The 22,216-nt window shown below is 45.9% G+C and overlaps 1 protein-coding gene across 1 annotated transcript; it reads left to right on the top strand.

Annotated features, from left to right (window-relative positions):
* Positions 1 to 22,115, top strand: LOC104048552 (tetraspanin-36-like). The gene is made up of 7 exons (XM_064438427.1): positions 1 to 133; positions 15,825 to 16,016; positions 16,843 to 16,917; positions 17,395 to 17,490; positions 18,036 to 18,188; positions 18,907 to 18,990; positions 20,414 to 22,115. The coding sequence occupies exons 1-7, from the start codon at positions 74 to 76 to the stop codon at positions 20,498 to 20,500; spliced, it is 747 nt and encodes a 248-aa protein (XP_064294497.1). The 5' UTR covers positions 1 to 73; the 3' UTR covers positions 20,501 to 22,115.
* The last annotated feature ends 101 nt before the right edge of the window (positions 22,116 to 22,216 follow it).

Raw genomic sequence — 22,216 nt, 5'->3', positions numbered from 1 at the left:
GGGGCGGCCGCACACGGGACCCAAAGCCGATCCCTTCTCGCCTGTCCCACAGCCGCTCCATCCGTCCCACGACATGGACTGTGGCGTGATCACCTCCAAAACCGTGCTGCTGCTGCTAAGCCTCGCCTTCTGGGTACCGCGGCGGGACGCGGGGAGGGGGGGGACACGGACACGGACCCGCGGGGTTCACCTGGGGGTTGCTGTCCCGGGTGTTGGGTGCGATGAAGGGCTCTGGCGGAGGGTGATGTGGGACACGACCGAGTTTAACCAGGATTTCCAGAGTTAATCGGGTATTTAGTTTAGCCGTGTGCAGGTGACTTACTCATTTCTATATTTAACCCTATATATATATATTTTAAAAGAACAAGAAGATTTGGGTTTTTACGTTTCTGAGAGGAAAAAAAAAGTGGTGTTGGAGTTTGGATTTTTCTGCGGGGTGTTTTTAATCTAGTAACTTTTCAGTAGTGGTTTTAAAGACGTGTCGTTAAAGCAATCTGCGAGCTAATTTTGTGATCGGAAACAAACGGGGCTGTTTGGCTGCAGCGGGGTGAGGGGGCTGCCCTCCCAGTTTGGGGTGAGGAAAGCAGCTGAGAACTTTGCTCCGACTACGTTTTGGTACAATTACACCTTTCCGAATCACTTCCTCAATAATTACTTCCAAGCAAGCAAAGAAAAAAAAAAAAGGGGGGGGGGGGTGTTCTGTATGTTTTAGCCTATCCCCTGTTGGTTTGGGGGGGGCTCAGTGTTAGTGGCGCGGTACCATCGTGACAGCGACCGGGGGGCCCTGGGGCTGCTCAGAAGAGGGGGTGATTATTCTGGTACCAGTCCTGGGCTTTCCCCCTGCATGGGGAAGTTTAACCCACTCCCACCCCCCCGTCCCCATCATCAGCTGGGGACTTGTGCGCTGCTCTGCGAGAAGGGGCCTCGTTAAACCCCGTGTGTGTCTGTAGCATGATTTGGACGTTCGCATCGGCGTTGTAGCACCGGGGTGTTTTCACACCGGTGTTTTACACAGGATGTAACATGCCGGTGATGGACCGCGTAAGGGCTCAGCTCCCCCGGGCTCAGCAGGGCCGGGTAATGGGGAGGGCAGAGGACTTTTCTAAAGCAAGGGAGATTCAAAGAGAAGAACCAGAGGTTTCCCAAAGAGAGAAGCTATATGGAAAAAATAATAACTAAAAAAAGAAAAAGGAAATAGTGCTTAAATGCTGAGGTCTCACGGGGTGTTGTGCCTGGTTTGTAAGTGCGGGACTTGCTGCTGCTTGTAGCGAGAAGCTTGCCTCCTCCCAGTCCTGTCCCTCCTTTAGGGGGGCTCAGCCCCATTTCTTGCTGCCTGTGTTCCTGGTAACTCTCGTGTCGCTCGCCTGAGCAGCGCAGGGGGCCGTGTTTACTGCTGCACGCCAAGTAACGTGATCTTACCATGTGTGTTTGCTCTGTGGAGGGTGTTTTGTTTTTTAAATACCTCCAGAGAAACATTGGAGCATCCCACTCTGTGTATGTGTGTGTGGAAAGCCCCTGAGCTTGAGCTCAGGTGCACCTTGGATTAGCATCATTGCTTGGCTTTTTTAAAATCAAACAACAGCCTTATGTCCTCCAAGAAGCGTCTCTGGTACCTTTTCTTCTGCTATAGGGAAAATCTTAACGTGATTTTAGCTATTGGGCCATCTGGATCCATGGATGACCTGTAATTATCCTATAGCCTCTGAATTTGGGGCGACCCAGACCAGCCCTTTGGTTTTTACCCTAGGAAGAGCAATGCAGCCCTAAAGCCTGTGGCATTTAGACGCTGCGCCACCATTACGTGTGGTAATCGCATTCCTGCAGCAGAACTGTGGAACCTGGAATTCAGGTTTTCGGAGGGTGGGGAAGGAGGAACTGACTCTTAGATTCTCTTTCAGAACATTTCTAACAGCTGGGGCTCTTCAAGTACAAGGCTCCAGATCATTATCAAAACAGAAGGTTTGCAAAGAACATTAGATGACTTTTCTAAGGGTTAATTTGTGCCCAAGCATTGCAAGCTGCAAATCTTGCCCAGCTTGGAAGTGATCGTGGAAAATAATTCACCACCTGTGTATTCAGCAGCTGGTGCAGTTATGGTGCTTCAACAAAGTTTATTGCTTAGAAATGTCCTAAAAAGGCAATAGATCCTCTTTTGGATCTGATTGTTACCAGGCTGCAGGAGTGAAGAAAGACAGATTTTACAGAATAACATCTAGGGGCTTCCTAAATGAGGTGAAAAAGGAACTTCTCCCTTATTGACCAGACTCAGCACCATATCTGCAGGTTATTCTGCTACTGGGTGGTTTGGGGGGGCTGTGGCTGTGTGTGACCCCCACAAACAAGGCATTGATTGAAGCTGGCTTTACTCCAGTTACCAAGGGTGGTGCTTCAAGCTGGGGGAGATCTACCCACCTCCAATTTTGCTTTTTAGCACCTATTAATTAGGTCCAAGTGTGTGGTTATTTTGGTAAATGGGTGTTGGCCTGTTCTAGGTGAAGATGAAATGCTGGTTTGGTTGAATTCAGGTAACCTAAAAGAGGGAGAGGAAGTGTTGGAGGAGACTCTGATGTTCTTGGCAACATCTTGTGAGGGGGCTTGTCGCTTAACTTGGACTTAACAGATTTCTGCTTCCAGAGAGGGTTTGGTGTCCACCCTGTCCTGTGGACCGAAGTCCTGTGGACTTCATTGCCAAAAAGCCACCTTACGCATTGCTCCAGGTTTGCCCAGGTTTCCCATTCACTTTTTATCAGAGGCAGGCGCATCCCCAGCCTTGCTTCGCTTGCCTGACAGCAGAGAGGAGGATAAAGGTAAGTTATTCCTTGGGTGGTTTTAGCAGGACTGGGGAACTGGGGAGAGCAGAAGTCGATCTGTTGACAGCAACGGGACTGTCCAAGGAGGAGAAGCCCAGGAGAGTGATCCCTGACAGGGTGTGCTCTGCCTGTGAGCAACGAAGCCGGACTCAGATTTCCCCAGCCGATCCCTGGCTCCTTCTGTGCCGCACACGCTCAGGGAGCATTTGAGCTCATCATGGCTTCTTCAGGAGCTTTATTGATTCTTCAGAAAACCCAGATGGGTTCTGCCTCTTTGCTAATGAGGTGTGAACTACAGTTTCAGGGTTGGGATTTGAATCCTGATGGTTGCAAGAGTCATCCATTGACTGGAGAATAGAGAGGGGCTTTGCCTGCCCACCTGGACGCTGGTGAGAATGTCCCAGCACTGCAAAGCTCACGCTGGCCAGCTGTCCCCCATCTCCCTTCTCTACCCTTCATCAGGTGGTTTCTGCAAATATCTTTGGATTTGTGGCCCAGAAGCTTCCAGTAAGCATGAATCAAATGTGTTTTGGGGTATTAGTGTTATCTCTGCTTTGAGGAGATACCCAGACTGGTCTGGGCATCCAAGGAGTATTTTTGTCTGATTGGTCTGGGCTTAATCTATCTCCTTATCTCCTTTGCCCTTGGTGCATCCAAGACCAAAAGCCACTTGTTTTCAACCTTAAAGTAGTTTGCTGAGTGATGTGAGAGGGTGCACTGGAAGCTCAAGCAATCACAGCATTGCTGTGGTATTGCTCTTAAATGATTTTTAGTAATTGAAAGGGATGAATTTATCTGTAAAAAAAAATAAATTCCTGCATTTGTGAGTGGTTTGAAATCACTCATGCTGGTGATGGGAGTGTTTGGGAATGCTTGCTCTGAAGCCTCCATCTGAGAGAAATCAGATGGATACTTAAAAAATAAATGAATAACCCCAATAAGGAGGAGATTTTTTTAATCCCTGGATGGAATTGAAAATGTAGTGAATAGCAAAGGTTATGTTGGAGATTATTGGCGCTAGAAACATACATTTTTAACGATTGAGTAGAAACACATTCATTTTTAAGGATAGAAGTATTCTCCAAAGCGTCATTAGAGGCCTGGGTGTCAGCAGCCCTGTGACCTCTTTCTCACCTTTCCTCCATCTGTTCTTAGGCAAATCCTTAATCCTGCCTGTAGCTGCCCACGAGGGACAGGCAGCTCTGATGGGTTTTAACCCTCTGTGTGATACTTGACAGGAAAGTGGAAGAGCTCTGGAAGCTCTCCTCCCCGCTGCGGGTCAGGGAAATGATGCTGATCGGCCACGGGGTCAGTCTGACTCAGCAGCGTCCGTGGTGGAAAAAGCTCCTTAACCAAGAGCTTTATATATAGATGTATTTTTTTAGCACATCCACAAGTAAAGCTGTGGTCATTTATCCACTTCTGAAAGGGCTCGGGACAGGCTGCCCCCCTGGGCTCCTTCTTTCTGCCGCTCTGATGGAGCCATGGGAGGTTTGGGGGATGTTTGGACGCAGCGTGAGGAGCGCTGGGTGGGAAGCAGAAAGGGGTGGGTTCGTTTCGAGCTCTGCTGTGAACTCGTTGCTGAACTGTGGGGGGAAAAACAGCCGCGTGAGCCAGAGTGGTCACGGGACGGGGCTGATATCGGCCGGGGCTTGGTATCGGACGTGAGCACTTCGGTGTGATCCACTTGAGTGTACCTTGAAAAGCAAAGTTCCTCCTTTTTTTTAAACTACTCTGCCCAAAATCAGGAAGCAGAACTTAACTGACTTTCAGGAAAATGCGCTTTGCTGTATGCGTAAGGGCCTCACGGCCAAAATTAAAACGAAGATGTTGGTGCTGTGCGGTCGGGAAAGGGGAAGTGTTCGCATGGTGATGCAGATATGGCGTGAGCAACTTTTCCCCAGAAGGGCAGAGGAGAGGGTACAAGCTTCACCTGACTGTCCCCAGTGGTCCCTGAGGCTGTGAAAAGGCTCCTGTCGCGTGGCCGGGCTCTGGATCCGGTCCTAAACACGCTGTGGTCTCTTTGCGAGTCTCAGGGTTTGCAGCTCTCCAGAGCCAGAGGTCTGACGTTGTAGAAGCGCCTCTGATAATTACAACTGCTCGAGAGGTCCCATGGTGTCACCCCTCCGCAAGAAGTTCAGAGCTTGCGGATGCTCTATCCAGGGGGAACAGAAAGCAGCTCTTTCCTCTAGCTGATGTATGAACCGGCCACTTCCTTCATTTTCCCCAAAAGCGTTGCACTGCCGAGCTGTGTTCGCTTTACCATGGAGCGGGCAGGATCCCTTTGTGTCAGGAGAATCCCAACCTCTGCTTTTCCTTTTGGGAAGAAGCTCGCAGCTGCCACGTGGCCCTGCTCCCCCCATCCCTTCCTTTTCAGCTGGGTGACAAGCAATATTTCAGGGCAGATTAGAGGCATCTGCCCCATTAACAGCTCCAAGAAGTTTCCCCAGGCTTTAAGATTAGCTCCACTGTGGTTTAGGAGCATTTCTTTGCTGTTCACTCTGTAGCTCATGTGATGGAAGTTGCAAGATCTGGTGGCTGAGCCAGGACCAGCTTATTAAGGAACTAGGGTGGTTCTGAAGGCAAATATTGAACTAGAAGGTGGTTTTTGTCTGAACTGCCTGTTCAGATCCCAAACAGCCTGGCAGCAGCTGATAAATCCATCCACTCTCAGCTGAAGTTATACTCACAGCCGGCTCTTGCCCTGTAGTCTGTGTCTGTATTTTTGGTGTAAATAAGAGTGAAAAGGGCAGTGCTGCTTTCTCCTAATAGTGGTCCTGTTGCCCTCAGAGGGGCGTGACGCTCTGTGATTCTGATTAGCAGAAGCACGCTGACCCCAAGGCAGGGGTTTAAGCATTAGAAGTCAGAGGATTTGGGGCAGGATTCCTTGCTTTGCACTAGCGTGCAGAGTCTCCACGACGACATCCCACCACTTAAACCTCATAGGACACATGCTGGCTTTTAGGGATGGGAAAATAAACCTGGAGTTAGGCTCGAGGAACAGAAGACAACATGCTTGGACAACACCAAGGAGAACGCTTATTTAATATAACTTGAAAACAAATGCACTAAAACCAGAATCTCTTAATAGTGTGGGTTTGCAGCATGTAAAAACTGCAAGTAGATGCTGGTTTAGGGTTGTTTTTTTTTTCCCCTTGAAAGAAAGCCACAGGTTTTCAGAGCCTTTTGGCTACTGCTCATTTTTTAATTTGAGGAAGAAAACAAAAAAGCAAGCGCTTCCCACCGAGCAGCGCTGCAGTGTGTTGTGAAGGCAAGCTGAAACATGCCCCATAGTTGTACATCGCAGCTAAATATTTAGATATAATGTATTTTGAAGAGTATCCCATGGCTTTGTATAAGCAGGCTATGTACAGTTTTGTTGGTTAGGTCTCACCTCTGCATCCCGCAGGAGGAGACCGTGATTTAAAGGTTTTGAAACTGTGGCTAATGACTGGCACGAGCTCAGCGGCGAGTCTCTCCTGGGCTGTTGGTGCTGCTGGCTATCGAGGACAGCTTGGTAGGGGCTCACAGCTTCGGTGCTTTTCTGCTCCAATCCAAAGCCAACTTGCAAATCAAAGTTTTCACAACTTGAGGGTCTGAGGGAACACAGAAATGTGTGCGCTAGATTTTTAAATTGCTGATTGCTTTTTTGTTTTCCCCAGTAGAAAAAAGGTGGAGAAAGACTTAAAGCTATGGGCTTCCAAGTCCTCAGAAACTAAAGGACCTGTAGGACAGTGGGGAGCAGAGCTGTGTGTGTCCTGGAAAGCAGGTCGGCAGAAAAGGCTCTGGGTGTCCTGGTGGGCACCAAAGTGACCATGAGCCAGCAATGGGCCTTTGCTGTGAGGAGGAGGAGGAGGAGGAGGGTATCCTGGGCTGCATCAGGAGGAGCGTTGCCAGCAGGTGGAGGGAGGTGGTCCTTCCCTTCTGCTCAGCACTGGTGAGGCCACGTCTGGAGCGCTGCGTCCAGTGCTGGGCTCCCCAGTGGAAGAAGACACAGACATACTGGAGAGAGGGTAGCAAGGGCGATGAAGCATCTCTCCTGCGAGGAACGGCTGAGAGAGCTGGGACTGTTTGTTCTGGAGAAGAGAAGGCTCAGGGGGATCTTCCTGATGTACATAAATACCTGAAGGGAGGGTGCCAAGAGGACGGAGCCAGGCTCTTTTCAGTGGTTCCCAGTGGCAGGACCAAAGTCAGTGGGCACAAACTGAAACACTGGAAGTTCCCTCTGAACATCAGGAAACACTTTTTCATTGTGAAGGTGACAGAGCACTGGCACAGGCTGCCCAGAAAGGTGTTCAAGTCGCCATCCTTGGGGATATTCAGAAGCCATCTGGATGTGGTCCTGGGCAACCAGCTCTAGGTGGCCCTGCTTGAGCAGGGGGTTGGACTAGATGATCTCCAGATGTTCCTTCTCACCCCAACCCTACTGTGCTTTTGTGACCTTGTACTGCACCGGCGTGTGGCCGGGAGCTGCAGCACATGGTGGGTACATCCCCTCCGTAGCAGTTGCCGCCTGCATGGCCATCTGATGGACATGCCAGAGCCTACCTGCTGCTCCGTGCCACAGGTGGAGGGTCACACGCTGTCCTGCATGAAGCTGGATCACACCAGTGCAGCAATAATTGATTTATGGTTCAGAGAAATGATTACCCTAAGCAGGGTAGGAAATGGTGGCTGAAGTTTTAAACAGGAGTTGTAAAGTCATTATAGAGAGCATAAAATGAAGAAGGCTTTCTTGGAAGTACTCAGTGGCTTTGTTTTCCCCTGAAGTCACTAGAAAACCTGTTGACTCCGTGGAAACAGAGTAACGCAGCAGCTAGGGGCAACCTGAAAATCTGGTGGCGTCTGGGAAGAATAAAACTTGTGGTACAATAAAGCAGCGAGGGAGCCAGAAAGAGTAATTCCCCTTGCCATGCATGCTGGGTAATAATAAATTATTTATGGAGGAAATGTTGTGCAAACCCTTTTGAACAGGGGATTTACCTGTCAAGGTGAATAAACCCCCCCTTTTTTTGTATACAAAAAAAACCAAAGACAAGGAGCATCTTCTGCATTACGGAGGGGGTGTGCAGCTGTAATTGAGACCAGTGTTACTGGGGCCTGATTCTAGATATGGGGGGCATGGGGACAGCACTGTAGTGTCAAACACTTGGCAAATTAATAATTGAAGATAATATCCTACTCTGTCCTCTGGCAAATTAAAATTGCTGGAAAGGTGATAGCATCCCAGTGAATGTAGTCGTTGGATGTGAGGGCAAAACGTCACTATCAGGTATTGTACTGGGTGAGGTGCTCTACGTTAAGTCATTGCTATGCAAAGATACTGGTTAAAAAAGTAGTTTTCAAGCCTTAAAATTAACTAAAACACCTCCCTGGGCTGATTGTCTAATGAAGAACTAGAATGCAATAGTTGAGAAAGTGTTGGCGTGGATATTGATAGTTCTTCCAAGATGTGTTTGTAGTAGTTTGCTGCAGAAAGCAACTGCTATTACTCTTTAAAGACAAACAGTATTATTTACCATATCTTTCTTTGCCCATAAAAAGTTAATGATATGGGACAAAGTCAACTCAGTGCAAGTTTTGTGCTGCGGCGGATATTAGAGCTGGCCCTGGGAAAGTCCTGTCTGATGTGGGACAAATGCCTTTAAGTCTCGTTGTCTCAGTTCTTCTACTGTATAGAGGATGCATCTTGCTGAACACGCTTGTTTGATGAATTTGCAATTTAACCTGTTCTTACAGCTTTTCCTTTTAACACTATAGCTTTGTTATTCTGTATTTAACTGACCAGCCTTTTAAAAAGAAAATCCTGTGCTGGTCCACATGAACAGACCAAATGATCAAATCAACACTCTGAAATTGGAGGATGATGGGAGAAACCTTCCAAAAAAACCCACAAAACCTCAAAACAACAAACACTGCCTTCAAATATCATAGCTAGTAGTTTGGCTCTTTTACTGTATTGTATTTATATTTGGTGAGAGGAGGAAAGAAGCCTATGCTGAGAAATGCAAACAATGCAAACTTCTGTTCTCAGCCATCAAGTAAAGTCAACTGATTAAAGCAAAGAAGTGAAGGTGGAAAAGTATCTGTTCTGCCTGAATGATAGATGCAAATTTTGTTGGTTTTTTTTTGTTTGGGTTTTTTTTTCTTCTTTTTCAAAGCAGTTCTACAGAGGGAGGTTTAAGGGGCCCCTTCTATGGCTGTGACACTGGTAAAAGTGTTGTGAAGTTTTTGCATGGCCGTAAGTCTCTCTGGAAAGGCAGGGGCTCATGGTCATCAGCATATAAAAAAATTCCCCTTCTGATGGTAGGACACAAGGTAAAAATCATAGATTCATAGAACAGTTTGGGTTGGAAGGAACCTTAAAGATCATCTAGTCCCAACCCCCCTGCCATGGGCAGGGACACCTTCCACCAGACCAGGTTGCTCAAAGCCCCGTCCAACCTGGCCTTGAGCACTTCCAGCGATGGGGCATCCACAGCTTCTCTGGGCAACCTGTGCCAGTGCCTCACCGCCCTCAGAGTGAGGAATTTCTTCCTTATATCCAATCTAAACCTACCCTTTTTCAGTTTAAAGCCATCACACCTTGTCCGATCACTACTTGCCCTTGTAAAAAGACCCTTTCCAGCTTTCTTGTAGGCCCCTTTTTGGTGCTGGAAGGCTGCAGTAAGGTCTCCCCGCAGCCTTGTCTTCTCCAGGCTGAACAACCCCAACTCTATCAGCCTGTCCTCATAGGAGAGGTGCTCCAGCCCTCAGATCATCTTCGTGGCCCTTCTCTGGACTTGCTCCGACAGGTCCATGTCCTTCTTATGTCAGGGGCCCCAGAGCTGGACGCAGCACTCAGTGTTGGGGTCTCACAAGAGCCAAAGAGAAGGGCTGAATCACCTCTCTTGACCTGCTGGCCACACTTCTTTTGAGGCAGCCCAGGATACAGTTGGCCTTCTGGGTTTCACAACATTACCGGGTTGTGTTGAGCTTATCAACCAACACCCCCAAGTCCTTCTCCTCTCCATCCATTCTCCGCCCAGCCTGTATTTGTGCTTGGGATTTCCCTGACCCATGTGCAGACTTTGCACTTGGCCTTGTTGACCTTCATGAGGTTCGCACGGGCCCACCTCTCAAGCCTGTCCATGTCCCTCTGGATGGCATCCCTTCCCTCCAGCGGGAAACCGCACCACGCAGCCTGGTGTCATCGGCAAACTTGCTGTACTTTTAAAAAATATATTAAATCCACTATGGTTGTCCTGATCTGCATCAGTGAGACAGCTCGGGCTCCTTGTAGCCACCCAGTCCTATCCCCTTCTGTTTCACGGGCAGGATTGACTATTCACAGTGCTCTGTGTGCATTATGTGGCTGGAGAGAGTTCTGGCTTGTTATATACATCCCTGCAGCAGACCATCACCGTATTATACCTGCCTCCCTGGCTCGGTTGGCTGGGCTAAGTATGGAAGATGTGGGTGAAATCAACTTGGTGAGTAACTCTGCCCAGGACCTGCCCAAACATCACCTTTGGAAAACCCAGTTGTTACAGCGTGGCTTTCTTTTTTCTCAACCCCAACAAGGAGTTCATTGTTCTCACTCAAACAATTGGACATCTCTGCTTCCTGTCAGAGGCGCGGGATATGAAAAAGCAAGTAATTCTGGTGTAAGGCCCTTGAATGATGCGAGCTGTGGCGGGTGAGACAGCAGAGTCGCAGCTTCGTCGCTCAGCTGTGAAACGGGGCTTTCTTGCAGAATTTCCATTTACCTCATCTCTTCAGCTTGTCTTATGGGTATCATCAGCGTTGTAAGGAAATAGCAGCAGCGTTTCCTACAGCCCCAGTGAGTCAGCTGGGGATGTTTGGGGAGGAAGGGGTAAGGTTAGGATGTTCTGCTTGCCGTCACTGGCAGACCACAGCAATGCGCAGGCAGCAATGCAGCCCCATGGACGAGGCGAACAGGTTCTCCCATACAAGCCTTGCACCACTCCTTGGCTGCCTGCGCTGAGGTTTGTGCCAGCTGCGTTGTGCCAAGCCTCTCCGTGCATCGCGTGATCCTATTCTGCGCTGACTTCTTATGAAAGAAAACTTCCAAGCAGGAGACTAAAAAATTGTGAAGAAAAATAACAATTTCAAGTATTAATTTCTCAGAATAATCCTGGCAACTTTGTTTACAATTTTAGATGCGTTTGAGGTGTTTGGCTGATCATGAAGGCGGAATTATTTGATCTCTTCCTCCCCAAAAGTAATCGCTTAAACTGGCCTTCGCATTTGTGATTTTTTTTTTTTTTGAGATCCAACAGAAACCTGTTTAATCAGGCGTACTTTACACTTCTTACTCTTGACTAAACAACTACAGCAGTACAAAGGACATTTCTTCTCGTACTCTTCTAGAGAAGTTTAATTGTAAATCTAGGAATGGGCTGAAGATTTTGCAACATTAGGGGAAAATCCCTCCACTGGATTTTGAACTTAAGTACTGAGAAGACTTAAGGGGAGAGCTCAAATTTATGTTCCGAAATACTTTCCATCTTTGCTTTCCAAGTTTGGCTCTGAGACTCACCTGCATAAATAAAACAGGGAACAGATTGTTACCTGAAATGCCTTCCACTCCTGAGTGACCCTGCCCTTCGGGCTTCAGAATCTTCACTTAGAATTAAAAACGATGGGTGAAGCCGTGGCTGTATCTCAGTTTGTCAGGAAAAAAAGTGAACTTCCTTCAAGCTAGGTCTTAACCCAAAGTCTTTTATTTTTACCTCATTACGCTTCCTTTTTCTGCTTGGAAGCAGAAGTTCAGAAATTATAATAGCCTTCTTGCTGGTTGTGTTTCATCTCTGACCAGAAGCCAGACAATCGTGAATGTTTCAGTAAAACCTGCTATGTTAGTGCCAGTCTGTATTTGCATTGATAAAGCGTGGACAAGAATCTCCTTGAACTCAACGCTGGACCCTCTGATGTTGGTTTACTGTTGTGGAGGTTTGCTAGTCCTGAGGGAACGGCAGGGAGATGTGCCAGGGGAGGGTTAGGCTGGGCATTAGGGAAAGGCTCTTCCCCCAGAGGGTGGTGGAGCCCTGGAACAGGCTCCCCAGGGAGGCATCACGGCACCAGCCTGGTGATATTCCAGAAGCACCTGGACAAGGCCCTCAGAGACACGGTGTGAATTTGGGGTGTCCTGTGCGGGGACAGGAGCTGGGCTCAATGCCAATTCAGGACATTCTATGGTTCTAGTCCTGGCTTTATAGGACTTCTGTGAATTGGCTTCACAGTGTTCTTTTGAACCTGTGGTAGCCCTTTACTAGCCACAAGGTTTTGCTTAGTTTCTCACAGTTGGTCCATATTTAGCATTTCCTGTGCATGCTTCCTTTGCATCGTGCGTTGAGGAAAATCGGTAGAAAACCAGGCATAAAGTAGAGAGGAGAGATGGTGAATGCCTCTGTTGTCTAAATTGCTTGCAGAAGTATAATGGAAATATTGGAGGATTCTTTTTCTGTAAAACATCCTATAGGAAGATCAAATTATGAAACAGACGGTCTCTAGGCTGTCTTTAGAAGTACAGAACTACTTGCAAAGGCTGGGACGGGAGTTATGCAAAAGAGCAGGGCTTTGCGTTCTCCAAATACAATGAACAATTAACTTCGCACTTTGCACATTAACTTTTTGCACATTAACTTTTTACACATTAACTGAGTCACAAGGCTGTTCCGTTGGGCATATTTTGCCATGACATTGCTGCTGAATGCAGGTGACTCATTTACTTGCCAAAAATATGGCTTATGCTTTATTTGTACCCTGGCTATTCAGTCCGTGCCGCCTTTCCTGCGGTGAAGTCACCCCTGCTCCGTTTCCCCAGGGACTGCCTTCCTCCATCATGAAGCTTTCTGAGGGTCTCGTGGTCCTTCTGGTTTTCTCTTGGGACTGTGGGTGCTCAGCAGTTGATGACAGCTGTGGTGGGGCGTCCCAGTCTGGATGCTGAGCTGCACCGAAGGCTGATGGCCTCAGGGAAAACGTTCTCCTTAGTGGCTGTGCCCAGATGCAAGTGCCTGATTTAAAAATGCACGTGCAGGAGGCTTTGTGCTGCAAGTGGCCGGCTCCACCTTTGGTTTGGGGTGACTGCCTGGGAGTACTTTCTCTAGCCTGGAATTTGTAAAGCCATAACTTAGCTCTGTGTTAGGTTGGTGGTGATGGCAGCAGCAGAAGGACCAAGGACGAGGGGGTTTTGGGGTACAAGCACAGGGGCTGAGAGCATTGCCGTGTTTGTGGCTGTATTCGTAGTGGAGGATTATGACTTGGTGCATGCTGGGGATCCATGGTGCACCTGCCCGAAACTTCCCAAAAACCTGAGAAACCAGAATACCATTACTTTCCAGCCATACCTACGTTTACCAGGAGGGCTTCAAAATCCAGCAACAAATGCAGTCAAGGGTTACAGTCAGGACGGGATGACTGTGACAACAACTGTGGCATTATTCATGTAATATTTTTTGCCATGCAAAAGTAGGGAGAAGTTTTTAAGTCAGCCCAGAGCATCACTCTGTTCCTGTTGTGGTCACTTGGATGTTTTCCACCTCTTCCATGGGAGCAGGGGACAAACTCTGAACCCTTTTAGGAGCTGTATGAGCTGCGTTCTGAGCTGGTGCCGGCCCAGCTGAGCAGAGCACTTCTGTGGTCAATAAAAGCTCCTGCATCCCATCTTGAATCTTGTGTCCTGAGTGACTGTGATCTGACTGAGAATTCACAATGCTATGTTCCTTAGATTTAGGATATTAACACTGCACAAAAAACTATGAAGGAATAAGCAAAAAGTTATCAACTTTTAACTTGGATGAATTCTCTGTATCTGGATACATTTTTTAGGCTCATTTTTTAGCATCTGTTTCAAATAAAATACATCTTTTAGTCCAGCAAATGGAAAAGTGGTTTTTCTTTCTTCCAGATGAAGAACATTGAATTAAGATACTTTTTCATGAGAAATTAAACCAAAACAAAACAAACTAATTCCATTGTAGATTACCTTAAAACACTTTGCAAACTCCATCTTAAACTTGGGAGCAGAGCCTCTACAGTTAGTGTTCTGAGCCTGGAAAAAGCCTTTAAAAGTTCCTCGTAATTCTGTGTTGTTTTCACTGGGCTTGGGACCAACGTGGCCAATCACGGTGCTCGATAGTCCTAGAAAATATTAGGAATAAAGGCTATATTGGGTAAATCCCATCATCGCGTTTTCTCCACGATGATGGATAGTTAGCGCAGGAGCATTGCTTCCTTCTCCGTGGCTGCCCTTGCCCAGGCGATGCTGTTCCAGAATGGAGCATAGGTGGATAGTTCCACGTGTGTCCAGCTCTCCAGGCCAGAAATATGGGATGCGCTTTTTGAGTCATACGCCTCACTCTTTTTGTGCAACTGGAGGCAAGGCAGGATGGAGGTGCGATGTCCCCAGCCCCAACTTTAGTGCTGCTACTGCTCCAGCGACTTTTCATCTCCCACTTTCAGTACAAAAGCGTAGTGTTGGAGGAGGAGGAGGTGAGGTTGCTTGTGGTGGTGAAGTGAGAAGGCAATGGTGCCCTTTGAGCTAAAGCGGTCTCATCCTTTCCCTGCATCCCTAAAAAGGGGTGGGAGAAAGAAGCCCTGGTCACTGTATGCCTGCAGATGGGGAAATGGGAAAGAGATTTTCCTCAATGAGAGGAAAAGTTAAAGGAAGTTTTAGGAACTGCTTTAATCTTTAGCACCCCCTGGAAACCCAATGCATGTTTAGAAGTAAAAAAACCAATCTCTTGAGAACTGGCGACCCTATTCCTTTTCCTGATATCTCACTTTGTAGAGGACCTGCCCTACCTGAGCCCCGACACAGCAGGATCTTGCATGATGTTTGCTAAACATCTCTAAGGGTTAGTTTGATCCTGGTTTTATCACTTGGTGCATCGGATTCCAGTAATTTTGAGGTACAGGCAGCGTCCAGGAATGCGAGAGGAATGAGAGCTGTCTGAAATGAAGGATGTCCCCTGCGCTTGGAGGTAATTGAAGGGCAGGCACCAGACTTGGCTGGAGGGGAAGGAGCCAAACAAGGTAAAGGAATTAGCAAGTCCTAGCTCCAGTGCGAGGAGTATTTGATTTAATTAAAACGTACAGCACTGAGGGAAGTAATAAATGGCTCGTAAGCTACATGATGAAATCCAGCTGTAGCCTGTTGAAAACAGAGTGGTTTCCATCAAGTTTCCAGAACGTGAGTACGGACAGTGTTTCATTTTTACAGGCGTAGTCTTGTGCTGCAGGGCTATAGAGGGTGGATGAGCTGTTTTAACTCTTGAATTTTATTTAATGCCATTGGTAAGGCATTGGTAAGGCGTTGCTGAGTCTGTTGGTTACTTCCAGGGCTGTACTCACTTCTGCGGATAAAAGCCTTGGGTCTCCAGGGCTGCTAGCTGGGCAGCTGTCACTGGTGCACTGTATGTTGGCTTCAATTGGCAAAACATCCTTTTGGAGGAGAATTTGTTTTGGAGGATGCAGATATCTGTTTCCTCCAGGAAAAGGAGGGACTGTGTTTTGCTAAGATCAAGAACATTTCTGCCTGTCTTAGTGGTTAATGCTCTTGTGAGAGTGGAAAGGATGAGTTTTTTCTCAAAAAAAAAAAAAAGCCCAAACCTAACAACCCACCCCTGTGGTGACCATCTTAAAAGTTGATCCCTCCAAATGCAGCATTGGGTAGGATGTAGGTGATCTTGGGTAGGAAGTGTGAACTTGGCCTTCTGCAGAGATACTGGCTGATGCACAGCGATAGATGGCCGTGTTTCAGCTCAGCTAACGTGTGCCTCATTAGTAGAGGATTGATTCACGGGAAGTGAACGTTGTCTTCTCTGTGTCAACCTTTGATTGCATTCAGTTTCAGATGCATCTTTTTTTTTTTTTGTCCAGATCTTTGCATACTACAGTCATTAATTCTAAAGCTGAGATGTTAATTGCACTGTTACAAAAAGGTCCATATTTAATTTCTTGGGCAAATGCTTAATAAATAACTGCTAATAACTTTTTATTGCATTTCAGGCAGCAGCAGCTGGTCTCAGCTATGTTGGGGCATATGTCATTAACACCTACAAGAGCTACGACAACTTTCTGCAGGACAAGTATGCTCTGTTGCCAGCCGTGATCATTATTTGTGTTGCTGTGGTAATGTTCATCATTGGATTGATCGGCTGCTGTGCCACCTTCCGGGAGTCTCGAGTTGGCCTAGGGCTGGTGAGTGCTGCACGTTCTTGCACGTCGTTGTCTTCTTCACCCTGTTGCGTGGTATGGGAGGTGCTACACTAGACCGTCTCAGCACATGCAGAACAGAAAGTAAAATATTATTTTGGAGTATATTGCTGAAGCACTGCTCTGTCGTGGGCGTTATGTACCGCTGTGACGCACTGATTGACGGTGAGTGAGGTGCAGGCTAAATTATTAGTTGCGCTGCCCACAAATACCCACAGCCATGGGCAGTTTCATGGCTCTGCCTCAGCTAGCTTGCTGGAGGTAAGTGTGGAGAGCAGCAAGTTTTGAGAAGAAGGGTGATGGTGAGGGAACAGATGTGAATTTCCAAAGCAAGAGAGGGAAAAAAGGTATTTTTCTGCAGACTTTAGTTCTCTGAATCCCCGACTACTTCTAGAATGATTTTTAAAAACCCAGAAAGGCTAAAGCTGAATAACTTTGGGCCCGCAGCTCATGCCTTGAAGGCAGTATGACCTCAGCAAGCAGTGCCTAAGGTACCTAACTAAGCTCCTGGGTTATTTGAGCAATGTCCTGTTCAACAGCCACCCTGTGAAGTGTTTCATGGGCTCTTCACACAGATCACATCGTGGCAGTGTTGAGGAGGCCGCCCGCATTGGGCACAGATCCTGTGGAACCACAGTCGTAGTCCCAGCCGTGCACAGTAATCTTGTTCTAAATTATTTTCTGGAAACTGATTGGAGAGGCAACAACAGAAAATGACAACTTACCACTATAAACTAATGTGATGGGTAACGTGCAGTTGAATTCAAATGTTGCGGGATTCTTCCTTACAGTCTCTTTCTTTTAATTTCAGTTCTTGGCCATTATCCTAGTTATCTTTATTGCAGAAGTATCTGCATTTGTCCTGGGATTTGTTTACAGGGAAAAGGTAAGCAAAGAATTAGTATCTCTATGCTAACCTAAACGTAAAGAATATATCTTGTGTTGTTAGAGCATTCCAGTGGATGCAGTTTTCTTGCACTCCATCCCCTCTCCTGCAATCTGCAGGGCAAGCGGGAATGGGGATGTCACCATCCGCTGCGTGGATCAGTTTTTATCAGGAACATGGTGAATACATAAAGTACCTGGCAGGTATCGCAACAGTCTCTAAAGTTGGATTAAACAGTTGTTGATGCTCACAAAGGAGGGCTCTTCCAGCAGGGGAGGCAAGCTCCTATATACAGGAATGGGATTCTGGGGATGTGCTACCTGCATTTTATCTAAAACATCGCTTGTTTTTTATTTTTTTTTAAGTCGTTTTCCCCACCCCAACTTAGCTGGGATACAGATCTTTTGCTGTTTCCACTAGGTAAAATTCTTAGCTCTCATGTTAAAACAATATGTATTTTTTTTCCTCTCTAAATAGGTAAAAACTGACGTGCAAGGCACCATGCACTCAGTCTTTGACAAGTATGATGGGAAAAATCCAGAGTCTACTGTTGTGGATTACTTGCAAGTACAGGTAAGAAAACATTTAAATTGTCCTGAGAATTATTTAGAAAAGAAAAATAGGGTCCTAAACAAGGAATTTGGGCTGGGAAGGGAGGGAAGGAGGGTCAGTACGGTCATATCCGGGAACTCAACTCTGCAGCAGTGTTTAGCATCTGATTTTCCAAGGCAATTGAGGGCACTCCCCACTTTGCAGAGTTGGTGTTTTCAGGCTCTTGGTGTGAAGTTCATGTAAACGAATGGTCTTGTTGACATGAGTGGCCTTTGAATCAGACCAAATGAAAAACTGCTGCTGAGAATCCTGTACCATAAAACAGAAAGATGACAGAAGACTCTATCCTGCAACCTGTCACGCTACTACTAAAGCTTTCACAAGGAATAAACTAATAAGAAGGTCATAGCGTATGAAGGGAAGCTGCTATTATATCTACTATTGTTTTCCTGAAATGCTGCTCTTTGTAAATCTGCTGCGTACCGCAGGCAACTCTTGCCCACTCAACATTAGCATTCAGGTTCCTATGTATTCATACATCCCTATAACTATCCTGTGTTTGGCAGCTTCACTGTTGTGGGGTAAAGAATTACAGCGACTGGACAAACACACAGTGGTTTAACTCCACCGGTAACAACAGCGTCCCTCTGAGCTGCTGCAGGCAAGATATGAAGAACTGCACAGGGCGTCTGGATCAGCCAGAGGAACTCAATACGCGGGTAAGGGTGAAGGGCACGGTCTCACAGCTGGGCCGCGATCATTCTCAGCCAGCCAGAACCAATGTGGAAAGCACTTTAGACAGGGTTTAGGCATCACTTAATCCAATTCTTTTCAGCAATTTGTCCCCCAACCCCTTCTCTCCCCATGATTTTCCTCTAGCTATTTTCCTTCTCCTATTACTCTATAAAAGCTCCTAGGTAATGACCGAGGGGCACCGGTCTGGATGTTTGGCTTGTCTGTCTGCTGGTAACAGTCCTCCATTTCATGTTGCTACAGAAGCAACGTGACAAGGCCAGAGCGCTAGCTATGGGCATGTAGTTGTTCCCTGGGGTAGGGGAAGAGACTCATCTAGGATTGACCATGAATCTGGAGAATTGCATACCAGGTTCTTCAGTCTGGGCCACAAACCCATAAATTGCCTTTTATCGATACCATTGCCGGTCTTCCTGGCTCTGAGTTTTGGCCACTTCTTTAAGTGACCCAAGCCAGAGGAGACTCTGAGAAGCATCAAATGTTAGTGCCTCTCCCAAAGCAAGAGGTGAACAACAAGCCATTGGGTCTGGGAGACAAGAACAGAAGCCCTCAGGTCTGCAGCGGTTGGTCAGTCAGGTCTTACAAGGTTCTGCTTCCTTTTAAGTGTCGGGGGAGAAAAAAGCCAAAACCCATACAGCTGAATTGCATCTTCTGATTTGTTTTCACCCATCTTTTTCATGGCAGGGCTGCGCAGGGGAACTGGAGTCTGGGCTGCAGAGCGTTATCAGCTATGCTATGCTTGTAATCCTGGGGTTTGCCATTGTAAAGGTGAATGTTTTATCTCTTCTCCTGTGGAAAATAATACTGTTTATCCTTTGATCCCAGGGTTTTTTCTACTACCATGTCCTATTAGCATACAGCCTTTTCCTGGCTCTGAAGTAGACCCAGTCCTCTGTTCCTCGCTTGTTTTCTTCCAACTTGCTCCATTTCATCCGCCTGATGATAAGGGGAGGAATCCAGAAAGCTGGTGGGGGATTTGGGATGGCAAGTCAATGGAGAATCCATCTTGGTTGTTTGGTAGGAAGTACAAAAAGCTGGATGTGCTAAAAGGCCTAGATCTAGAATTCTTTATTAAAACAACCAGCTTTGCTATAGTTAACTGAGGTTTAAAAAATTGCTCATCAAAGTTTGTTTTTAGATAGAATCCAATGAATAGTCCTGTGCTTAGAGACTTAGAATCAAAATGAACTAGAAATATGACTAGGAATGAAACCAGAAGGGCTATTTATAGAAGATCTATAGGAGGTTGAATTAAATGAAATGTGAAACCAGATCATCTTGTGGGTGAAAACTAGATTTGAAAAGCCCTGACACAATTGGCACATCAAAGTTACACAGGTGTTTCTTCAAAGATTTGACCCATAAATTTTAGCCTGGTGGTTTGTCATTGTTCTCTGTGCCTGTTCTCCATGATTAGTAACCTGTTCCTTGTTGACAGAGATTTGAATCATTTAATAACAGCAAAGTGGTTTTTTTTTCCTTTGAATATCTGCTCTCTATAGAAGAGCGGCTGTAAGGTGAGCCAGTGCAGAACACTCACTGTTTAACATCCCACTCCTGAACTGAATGCAGAAGCCAAAATCTGTCCAGTTGTCATCTCAGGACTGGGGCTTGACGTAGTTAAACTTTCCTTGTCTTAATTTTAGCCCTAGCAGAGAGGTGATTGTTTCCAGCATTTGATCTCATGGCCTTAAATGGCTCAGGAACGTAGTTTCCATCATTTCCCTTCCCTCTATAAAAGTGATGAGTTCTATACTCTCATTACATGTCCCATTACTATTTGTGGTAAACCCTCCCACCAGGATCTCTCCTGTGATCATCTCTAAAGATTTCCATAGCATATTCTGCTTACCTTTATTTGCATATTTTATATGCTTAAATGTTTTATAAAACTTGTTTTAAGTCCAGAATAATCCCATGCTTTCACTGAAATTTTTTCCCACAGTAAGTTAACTAGGAATTAATGTGGATGTGTAAATTAATGGAAGAAACTAGGGAGGAAAAATTTGAGCTAGAACTATTACTAGAAATTGATATGCAAAAAAAATTACTTTTGTAGATGTATTTTCTAAGTGTTTTATAATATGAAAAGAATATCATTGCTATGATAAAAATGTCTAATGAACATATTGGTATTGGGTCTGACTGAAGCAAAATACAGCAGAACTAAATCTCTCTCTCTCTTTTTCAGTTCTTTGGCATGCTGAGTGTCTGCGTGCTTACTTGCAAGAGAGAAGACAGTGGATATCAGCCTCTTTACTCAGGGGTGTTTGCTTAATAAAATGCAAAGATCACTGGTTTGTTTTTTTTATTTTTATTTTTTGCTTCCTGATGATAAAATAGACTTGTAAAGATGGACGCTAAAGGAGAATTTATGACCTTCTTGCTAAATATTTTATGTACATGAAACAGAACATTTTATATTGACTTGAGACAGTTTCTTGTGGGTGATGTGAAATGGCAATCTCAATATTCCATGCCCTGCAGTAACATACCCTGATCTTGCACACCTCAGCTTTCTGTATGGTTATTGTAGATTTGGGTTTGTGACTTTGGATAGCACCAGATGGTGTAATAGATTCCAGAAATAATTTTTCTTCTGCAGTTCTGTCCTCTACCCTTAAAACATGCAGAAGAAATGTTATTTTTTAATCACTCAGCTGATTGAGACCACAGGAGGGGTTTCAGTTGTCTGCACAAGCAGCAGGTGAGTCCCATGGCGTGGTTAAAAAGCAAAAGATGGTTTTGAAAGCCAGGTTCAAATATTCTTCATAACCATGGGGAGTTAGAATATGTTGTCTCTACATCTGATGATGTTTCCTTTTAGGTTTTTTTCCTCCTTCTTATGGTCACATGTTGTAATTCAGTTTACTGCAGAGGTTGTTAGTGCAAGACAACCTCGTGTTTAAAGTCTAAAACAGACATTTGAGTTGTTTTTTGAAGCAGCTAGCAAATGTGAACAATCCCAAGTTAGAAGGGGACGAGCTCTTGGGCCCGGGAGAGCTCTCTTTGGCTTGGTTTTTTTTTTGTCCTTTTTTTTTTTAATTATTATTATCATTTGACATTAAAAATTGCTTATGAAGCAGGGCTTTTGAATTTTTTTTCTCTTTTTACTGTTGCTTTTATGGTTTGGCTAAAAGACAATGTCTAAATGTCTAAAAGACTATGTCTCTCTGTTTAACGTAGAAGTTGCAAGAGTTACTGAGGCAAATATGGGCTGGAACTTGGGAGTCACAGGACATGTTGGCGCAGTGTTGGTCTGTAGACAGGACTGCTGGAGGGGTTAGTGCAGCTGTCCCTGTGCCGCTGAAGGCCTGACCGCTTTTCACTGCTAAAATGTTGGCAATGCTTTCTTGGCCCAAGGAATTACAGTAACCTGTTGTCTGGCAGTGTTGTGCAACTCCTTGTTTGCTAGTTTTCCTTTCTCCTTAAAGGTCTGCTGAATGTGGTCACTTCTTGGACTGCATCGCTGCGTTAAAAATGAACCTTCCTTAACGCATTTGTATGTTAATCCGCTTCTCTGTTCTTCAGGGGGTTTTGGGGTTATTTTTAGGGTTGTGATGTGGGGAGGGAGGGAACTGGGAGCTATTCTTTAACAGGGAATTGTGAAAAAGCAATAGTGTATTTGGTTATTTTTTCTTTGGAGAGATAAGCCTCTATCCTTAGCAATAAACCTTTTATATCTGTAGCTAATTAGAAGAAAAGGAGTTTGGGGTAAATGTGAGGTCTTTATTTATCCCCCCCCCCCCCCCCGCGAGAAGAAAAGCAATGGGTAGTGATGTTCTATAGGAGACATACTAGTATGAGCATGTATATGTTGAAGTGTGACGTAATTTTTATTGAGGGCTTTGTCTTCTGTTGAATGCCGAAATAAACTTAATTTATATCACCAATTAATAAATGCTGTGGGGTGTTTTTTTTTTTTTGTTGGTGGAATTCCAGTTCCGGAGGGTAGCCCTCTGTGCCGGCACCAGGGCGGGAGGCCTCTCCCCTC

Source organism: Phalacrocorax carbo, chromosome Z (assembly GCF_963921805.1).
Source record: "Phalacrocorax carbo chromosome Z, bPhaCar2.1, whole genome shotgun sequence".
NCBI lineage: Eukaryota > Metazoa > Chordata > Aves > Suliformes > Phalacrocoracidae > Phalacrocorax > Phalacrocorax carbo.
This window is presented reverse-complemented; position numbering and strand designations above follow the sequence as displayed.